Source organism: Coregonus lavaretus (assembly GCF_964263955.1).
Source record: "Coregonus lavaretus genome assembly, chromosome: 1".
NCBI classification, from domain to species: Eukaryota; Metazoa; Chordata; class Actinopteri; order Salmoniformes; family Salmonidae; genus Coregonus; species Coregonus lavaretus.
Window position 1 is genome coordinate 18,916,575 of NC_139988.1, and position 9,784 is coordinate 18,926,358.

Below are 9,784 nucleotides of genomic sequence, written 5' to 3' on the forward strand. Positions count from 1 at the left end.
AGGAGACTCACAGACAGACGGGCCTCCTGCCTCCTAACATCAATATTGATTGATTTATTTATGTATTTATTTGCTTATTCACCTGACACTCCTCATGTTGTGTGCTCTTCACAAGATGCTGTTTATATCACCATAGTTGATGCTGTTTATATCACCATAGTTGTCGTCTTTCTCATCTATTTACTCATCTGTGTGGGTGTGAGTGTGAATCTGTGATATGTGTGACTGTGCATTTGGGAAAATCAGTCTTAGGTGATCTGTGAAAGGCATCGGAAGCCTTCAGAATATGGAGTTGTTAGCTCAAGGGTAGTGATTGTAAGCAAGCAGTTTAGTAGCAGTTCACTACAGACAGACAGACTGAACTATAGACAGACAGACTGGAACCTCTCAGGCCTGCTAGTATTCAGCTCACATTCCCATCCTCCCCTCCCCCTCCCTCCTTCACCCCCATCTCCCTCCTTCTCATCCCCCTTTTCCAGGACCTACAGTTTAGAGTGCAGAGCTCAGCTGTCCCTTGCTATCCCCTGCTATTCCCTGCTTCTCAGCAGTACTGTCAAAGATGGAGAGACAGAGAGGTTAGGGAGGGAAGGAGAGAGATGGAAGGGAAAGAGGGAGAGAGAAAGAGAGAAAGAGAGAAAGAGAAACAGGAGAGAGCCATCATGGTCAGAAAGACACCGATGGGTAGAGGTTGGAGAGACAAAAAGGATGATAGATACACTACATGACCAGAAGTATGTGGACACCTGCTCGTCGAACATCTCATTCCAAAATCATGGGCATTAATATGGAGTTGGTCACCCCATTGCTGCTATAACAGCCTCCACTCTTCTGGGAAGGCTTTCCACTAGATGTTGGAACATTGCTGTGGGGACTTGCTTCAATTCAGCTACAAGAGCATTAGTGAGGTCGGCCACTGATGTTGGACGATTAGGCCTGGCTCACAGTCGGCGTTCCAATTAATCCCAAAGGTGTTCGATGGGGTTGAGGTCAGGGCTCTGTGCAGGCCAGTCAAGTTCTTCCACACCAATCTCGACAAACCATTTCTGTATGGACCTCGCTTTGTGCACGGAGGCATTGTCATGCTGAAACAGGAAAGGGCCTTCCCCAAACAGTTGCCACAAAGTTGGAAGCACAGAATCGTCTAGAATGTCATTATATGCTGTAGCGTTAAGATTTCCCTTCACTGGAACGAAGGGGCCTAGCCTGAACCATGAAAAACAGCCCCAGACCATTATTCCTCCTCCACCAAACTTTACAGTTGGCACTATGCATTGGGCAGGTAGCGTTCTCCTGGCATCCACCAAACACAGATTCGTCCGTCAGAGTCCAATGGCATTGTGCATGGTGATTTTAGGCTTTTCGGCCATGGAAACCCATTTCACGAAGCTCCTGACGAACAGTTCCTGTGCTGACGTTGTTTCCAGAGGCAGTTTGGGCTTGGTAGTGAGTGTTGCAACCGAGGACTCAGCAGTCCTGTTCTGTGAGCCACTTCGCGGCTGAGCCGTTGTTGCTCCTAGACGTTTACACTTCACAATAACAGCACTTACAGTTAACCGGGGCAGCTCTAGCAGACATTTGAAGAATTGACTTGTTAGAAAGGTGGCATCCTATGGCGGTGCCACGTTGAAAGTCACTGACCTCTTCAGTAAGGCCATTCTACTGCCAATGTTTGTCTATGGAGATTGCATGGCTGTGTGCTCGATTTTATACACCTGTCAGCAACGGGTGTGGCTCAAATAGCCGAATCCATTAATTTGAATGGGTGTCCACATACTTTTGTATATATAGTATAAATAAAAATAGAGAAGAGGGAAAAAGATATGTGGTGGAAAATGCCTCTATCCAGCCTGTCTAGACCACTTACCCGTGAGTCACAAATTGCTCTGTGCTGAAAGATCATGACAGCAGGTATAGAGGCAGGTATATAGAACGCTCTACCCACCCACTCTCTTCCTTCCATCTGGGTCAAAGGTCAAGAGAGTCAGAGGTTGTTACTTCCTTACTTGTGATTCACAAATTGTTCTGAAAGATTGTGACATCTGGTAGTTTCAGAGTAAGGAAGAAAGACAAAAAAGAAAGAAAAAAATAATGAAAAGAAAAGAAGAACAACTTTAAGACCTTGCTCTGCACACCCACTCTTTTACTTTCATCTTGGTCAAAGGTCAAGAGTCAAAGGTTGTTACTTCCTTTATTTATTAGAGGTTGTTACAGTGTCATGACTCAGGGTCGTGGTCAAAGGCTGAAGCGATTTGATAGAGGTCGGTTCTGTTATTGTGCCTTCCGGTATCGCTAGACCAGTGGTTTTCAACAGGTTCTGTTATTGTGCCTTCCGGTATCGCTAGACCAGTGGTTTTCAACAGGTTCTGATATTGTGCCTTCCGGTATCGCTAGACCAGTGGTTTTCAACAGGTTCTGTTATTGTGCCTTCCGGTATCGCTAGACCAGTGGTTTTCAACAGGTTCTGTTATTGTGCCTTCCGGTATCGCTAGACCAGTGGTTTTCAACAGGTTCTGTTATTGTGCCTTCCGGTATCGCTAGACCAGTGGTTTTCAACAGGTTCTGTTATTGTGCCTTCCGGTATCGCTAGACCAGTGGTTTTCAACAGGTTCTGTTATTGTGCCTTCCGGTATCGCTAGACCAGTGGTTTTCAACAGGTTCTGTTATTGTGCCTTCCGGTATCGCTAGACCAGTGGTTTTCAACAGGTTCTGTTATTGTGCCTTCCGGTATCGCTAGACCAGTGGTTTTCAAGAGGTTATGTTATTGTGCCTTCTGGTATCGCTAGACCAATGGTTTTCAACAGGTTCTGTTATTGTGCCTTCTGGTATCGCTAAACCAGTGGTTTTCAACAGGTGTGCCGCGGCACACTGCTGTGCCTTGAGGAACTTTTATGCAACAACTTTCACCAACAATCGGAACACTCAAGTATGAACATGAATTGAATGAGCGAGGATGAACACCCGTAAATAACATGTGGGTTTTTGTGCGACATCACAAAATTCCTCATCAAATTAAAAAAGACGGTAGGCTACTGTTGAGGCATTTCATTGCAGTTTCCATTCATGCAAAACTTGATTGCTTTGCAGGACATGTTGAATGGAACGCTAATTGCAGTTTTAATAATCATGACAGAAAAAAAAAAACTGTTTCTGATGGTGTAAACGCAAACTTGCAGAATGAGATACCAAGACTGGCAGTGCAAATGATGCCTTGCGATGTTGTTAGCCTCCTTTCACCTACCTACTTTTGAACCTGTGTTTAGGTAAGTGGCAAAACCATTACATTTTTGGGATTTCATTTTTGATAGTCTCCTTGATCCGCGTCTATCAAAGCAGGGTTGGCTCGAGGGGGTTTCCAGAGGTTGGCATTGGCCAGCTAAATTGTTATTTTGCACACCTAACCAAATCCGATTATATAAACCAATGTATAACGATGTGTTTCTCCGCAAAGCTTTAGGCTAGCAATGAACCGTATAATACACAGGAAAGATGCAGCTCTGTTGCATATCTTCGGTTTGTTGCTATGACATTCATTGGCTGATCTACAACCTTAAGAAGTCAATGAGTCTTAAATCTTAGTTTTTTACTTTACTCTGAGCAGGAATTATGTAATCTCCTACAATGTGTGGATCTGATTGCAATCAATGGAGCTATTCACTTCAAAACTGCACAAAAGCATAAAGCATTTATTTTTGTAGTGATAGCCCCAAGTGATTTGAATAAGGGTATATATACTAATTAATGGTTCATATACATATTTGTTATGGAAATCATGTAAAATGGAGGCTACCACTAAAATAGTCTACCATCTAAAATATGTTGTCATGTTAAACTGTATAGAATTGCAAGAAATTAGCTTGAAAATAGCAAAAACAATATCCCTAGGGCCCCCAAACAAACAAAATCAACCTTTTGGTGGTGCATTTACTGCCTTGAAGAACTTTTGTCACAGAAAATAGTTGATTTGCAGTATGGATCAGACGGTTTGTGTAACCAACAGCTGACTAAGAGCAACTGCCACGTCATATGCTACTCCAGAACACTGTCAGACAATGTTACAATCAGCTCCCATCCAGTAGAGAGAGTCAGCCCTCCCTCCAACCTTCCTTTTGCCTTATAAAAAATGTATCCACTCCATCTATTTGTGCCTGGATCGATACATTGTGTTAACACAGAGGTTGCTGTTCATGTGCTGGCATAGTAGGCGTGATTAATAAGGACATTAGCTGCTGTAGATTCAGCGACCTGTACACAAACTCACACACACTCACGAACACGCTCACGCTAACGAAAACGCACATGCACGCACATACATTTACATTTTACATTTAGCAGACACTTATCCAGAGCGACTTACAGTTCATCTTAAGATAGCTAGGTGAGACAACCACATTTCTCAGTCATAGTAAGTACAATTTTCCTCAATAAAGTAGCTATCAGCAAAGCCAGTGCTAGTAGGAAAAAGTTGAGGGCAAGTGTTAGTTGTAGGATTATTTAAGATACTCTAAAAAGAGGTAGGGTTTCAGACATTTTCGGAAGATGGACAGGGACTCTGCTGTCCTAGCATCAGGGGGAAGCTTGTTCCACTATTGGGGTGCCAGGACAAAGAAGAGCTCGGACTGGGCTGAGCAGAGCAGGATCTGCCCTCCCGTAGGGGTGGGAGGGCCAAGAGACCAGAGGTGGCAGAACGGAGTGATCGGATTGGGGTGTAGGGATTGAGCATAGCCTGAATGTAGGGAGGGGCAGTTCCTCTTGCTGCTCCGTAGGCAAGCAACTTGGTCTTGTAGTGGATGCCAGCTTCGACTGGAAGCCAGTGGAGTGTGCGGAGGTGCCATGGGAGAACTTGGGAAGGTTGAACACCAGGCGGGCTGTGGCGTTCTAGATAAGTTGCAGGGGTTTGATGGCACAAGCGGGGAGTCCAGCCAGCCAACAGAGAGTTGCAGTAGTCCAGACCGGAGATGACAAGTGCCTGCATTAGAACCTGCGATGTTTGTTGTGTGAGGTAGGGTCGTACTCTACGGATGTTGTAGAGCATGAACCTGCAGGAGCGAGTCACTGTTTTGATATTTGCGGAGAACGACTGGGTGTTGTCCAGGGTCACGCCAAGATTCTACACACACACATGCTTACAATGACGCACACGACCACACTCTCACACACGCACGCTCACACACACACACACACACACACACACACACACACACACACACACACACACACACACACACACACACACACACTATCACGCTGGTCAATACAGAGAGAGTGTCAGCCTTCACTATCATTATCACCCCAGTGTCATTAATTAGGGCTTTATTCTCCATTGTTGTGAGATTTATAGATCCATTATCACGTCGCTGTGTGTCCACACTGTCCTCCTCTATCTCCTCGACTACTGTATTTCTCACAAACAGCAGTGCTTAGTTTTTTTATACTTGACTGTGTGCGTGAGCATAAGCTTGAGCTCAAATGTGCTCATGTGTGCATTAATATGTGATCATGTGTGCATACCGAATTCTTGCTTCCTGTCTGTCTATCTGTCTGTCTGTCTGTCTGTCTGTCTGTCTGTCTGGCTGTCTGTCTGTCTGTCTGTCTGTCTGTCTGTCTGTCTGTCTGTCTGTTAAAAGTAACTTAGCTAACTCTCTATCTATCTCTCTCTCTCTTTCTCTGTCTCTGTCTCTTGGTCTCTCTCTCGCTCGCTCTCTGTCTCTCCAGGTTTCCCCAACGAGCCTGCGGCAAATATTGCCTTGGAGACAGTAAAGAGCTGGGTCAAGGAGAACCATGACAAGGTAGGACCTAGCTGGATTACTGTCTGAGACTTACTCTCTCTCCTACACACACTCTGTCTTCTCCTACTCTCTGGGCAGGCTCTGAGTTGAGCAGGCCTGACTGGCATTAGAGCGTTGTCTCTAAGCCTAGGTGAAGTTCTACTGCTGGGTTGAAGTCTACTCAGTTGTGCGATCATGTGTCTCTTATTTTCTCATGTGTTGGCCTAGTCTTTTGGGCTGCGTTCCAATATCCACACTAGCTCACTTAAGCAATAAGGCACGAGAGGGTGTGGTATATGGCCAATATACCACAGCTAAGGGCTGTTCTTATGCACGACGCAACACGGAGTGCCTGGATACAGCCCTTAACCGTAGTATATTGGCCATATACCACAAACCCCCAATTTTCCTTATTGCTATTATAAACTGTTTACCAATGTAATTAGAACAGTAAAAATAAATGTTTTGTCATACCCGTGGTACCATGGCTGTCAGCCAATCAGCATTCAGGGCTCAAACCACCCAGTTTATAATACTACCTAGAATACATGGCCAATACATTACTAAGTGGTATGGACATTGGAACCTAGCTTTAGGGTTGAGATGGATTCACAGTGAAGGTAAACTGACCCCTACTGCAGCCAGGTCACTCGTGATACAAGTCAGCATTTGACGTCCCTCCATATCTGAGGATGTCAGGAGATGACGTGGAAGCCGGCCACTAGGGGCAACAGTGAGCGCTATTACCTTCAAGTAGGTTTTGGTTTTGCTAGGGCGTTGTGGACGGGGATGGCGTAAGCATCTGCCTCTGGTTCGAAAGGTTGCATGTTCGAATCCAGCAAAATAAAGTTATTTTTGATTTAAGCCTATCCCAAACCTTAACCCTTACCTTAACCATTCGGAGTTAATGCCTAAACTTAACCTTAACCTTAAACATTTGGAACTAATGCCTAAACTTAACCTTAAACATTTCGAAATTTGATGTTTGGAACAACTTCGAAATTTGACATTTGAGAAACATGGATGAATGTCTAATTTTGACGGGAGACTGTGAGAGCTTGTTGACTACTGATACTGGTATCTCCTGGTGTCTCCTGGTATCTCCTTGTATCTCCTTGTATCTCCTGGTGTCTCCTGGTATCTCCTGGTGTCTTCTGGTATCTCCTGGTGTCTTCTGGTATCTTCTGGTATCTCCTGTTATCCTGATGATATATTTTGCTTCTCCTGGTGTCTCCTGGTATCTCCTGGTATCTCCTGTTATCCTGATGATATATTTTGCTTCTCCTGGTATCTCCTGGTATCTCCTGTTATCCTGATGATATATTTTGCTTCTCCTGGTGTCTCCTGGTATCTCCTGTTATCCTGATGATATATTTTGCTTCTCCTGGTGTCTCCTGGTATCTCCTGGTGTCTCAAGTTATCCTGATGATATATTTAGCTTCTCCTGGTGTCTCCTGGTATCTCCTGGTATCTCCTGTTATCCTGATGATATATTTAGCTTCTCCTGGTATCTCCTGGTATCCCCTGGTATCTCCTGTTATCCTGATGATATATTTTGCTTCTCCTGGTGTCTCCTGGTGTCTCCTGGTATCTCCTGTTATCCTGATGATATATTTTGCTTCTCCTGGTGTCTCCTGGTGTCTACTAGTATTATACTGGTATCCATTGGTTCTACTCTAACTACTGTAAATATCTAAAAGCAGTAATTTGTACCTGCCTCACTTGGTCGCCCGTTCGTTTAGTGTGCGTTCTGCGTTCAGTATGCGTATCAAATTAGATCTCAATCTGTACTTGAATCAGTCCTTAAATGCTCTGTTGACTTTTAAACGGTTCTGAGTTAGGAAGGCACTTGAAGTCATGCAGCAAGCCAAGAGGAAAATAAACACGTAAGATGACATAAACTGAAACTAATATGGTTAAATGAAACAAATGAGAATGATGATGCAAGTTCAAGTAGGGCTCCGACAGTGTGGAACAGAATGGTCCGTTCGTTCATTCATTCATGATTATAGGCTAGTTTTGTCCTTACAATGTTGTCCTCACAAGTGGAAGCAGAAGGCTGATTTTGTTTGACTGCACTTGATAGAGTCATTTCTACTGTATTTGAATAGTAACATTAATTAATTAATGCCCCCAGACTGACTGGTTTTGTCCTCACTAATCATGGGGAAGTAGAAGCAACTGGCCTTTGTTAGCTGGACTTCATAATGTTAGTTATACAGTGTATTTGTATGGGAATGAATATGTACCAGTATTCACACTGTATTTGTGTGGGAATGATTTGAACCAGAAGGTATTGTACTGGACTGAATGGACTGGCAGATACAGTTAGAGATAATGGTATTTTGGCTGCTTCATGAACATTAGATAAGTCATTGTTTCACAGGTTGAAGGTACAGGAAGTAAAAGGCCTTGTGCTGGCTGAACTTCATAGTGTAGAGCAGGGTTTCCCAAACTCGGTCCTGCATAGTGTAGGGTATTTGACTGAATGTTAAACTCTATCTGTACGGTAATGATATTCGAATGGACTGGCTGATAATGGTCTCTTGACTGAAAATGTGATGAGTCAATGTTTCTCAGGTTGAAGGTGCTGTACATATGCTGCTGAGGAAGTAAAGGCCTTGGGCTGGCTGAACTTCATAGTGTAAGTTCTACTGTATTTAAATTGATATGATCTGTAGGGTATTTGATTGAGGATGCATCCCAAATGGCACCCTATTCCCTATATAATGCACTACTTTTGACCAGCCCTATGGGCCCTGGTCAAAAGTAATGCCATACAAAGGGAATAGAGCGCCATTTGGGACACAGACTAAGTTCTACTGTATTTGAATGCTAATGATATTCGAATGGATTGGCAGATAATAGTCTCTTGGCAGCAAACAAGCCGAGTCATCATTGAACATGACTCTCAGGTTGAAAGGTATAATACATGACTGGCAATAGTGAATTCTGACTACCTTTCATTGTAATGCACTCTGACACACACACACACACAGGCACACACTTTCTCTCACACACACACACACACGCATACACACACGCACACACACACGCTCTCTCACACACAAACACACGCACACACACACGCATGCACACACACACACACACACACACACACACACACACACACACACACACACACACACACACACACACACACACACACACACACACAGACAGAATAGTGAATTCTGACTACCTTTCATTGTAATGCTCTAGCTGAGGCAAGCTGAATATGATGATGATGGTTATGTCAATGTAAAAGCCCAAGTCTGAGCCCCATATGGCACCCTATTCCCTATTCCCTATGGGCCCTGGTCAGAAGTAGTGTACTACGTAGAAAATAGGGTACCATTAGGGGCACAGTAAAATACCTAGCTACTCTGCATGTATATTCTATTTTACATATGTGGGGCTAAGACCACTCTAGCCCTGTTCCCGAATGTAGTGCACTACGTTTGAGCAGAGTCCTATGGTCCCTGGTCAAAAGTAGTGCACTATAAAGGGAATAGGGTGCATATTTGAGACCCAATCTAGTGCTTCAGTAAATATTGAAGGGAAAGCCCAATCTAAAACCCACTGCTGCAGAGTTTTCTGCATTACAGGTTCATCATAATGCTTTACAGACCTCATATCTACCTCATATTTAGGCCTAAGACATATCTCAGATGGCTACCTGTCTGTATAACAGGTTCATCATAAGGCCTAACATATCTCATAGCTATACCTTTCTGTATTGCAGGCGTGTCCTAGCTAACTCATTACCCAGAGACAGACAATAACAGGCTTACTGATGTCCACTTGTCTGTCTGCTTGTCTCACTGTCAGCTTATCTTGGCATAAAGATGAAAACACAAACATTGAGTGGTTTGTGATCCCTCCAATAGCTATTTTACTCCAATCTCCTGGAGTTGGCTAGTACTGCTCAAAGACAACAAATAAGTCAACGTCCTAGCGACTGTGCGTTAGGTTATGTGAAAAGCATCCATTCATTTTCTTTTATCTTGGAGAGGTGG

General features: G+C 43.9%; 1 protein-coding gene across 1 annotated transcript in view; it reads left to right on the forward strand.

The window, feature by feature from the left end:
- Positions 1–5,813, forward strand: part of LOC311123960 (ADP-ribose glycohydrolase MACROD2-like) — a gene marked incomplete at its 3' end in the record, with an annotated part of 814,537 nt that extends 808,724 nt beyond the window's left edge. Inside the window, 1 exon segment of the mRNA XM_084158236.1 lies at positions 5,713–5,813. Within this exon segment, the coding sequence (XP_084014362.1) occupies positions 5,713–5,813 (101 nt within the window).
- Between the last annotated feature and the right edge of the window lie 3,971 nt (positions 5,814–9,784).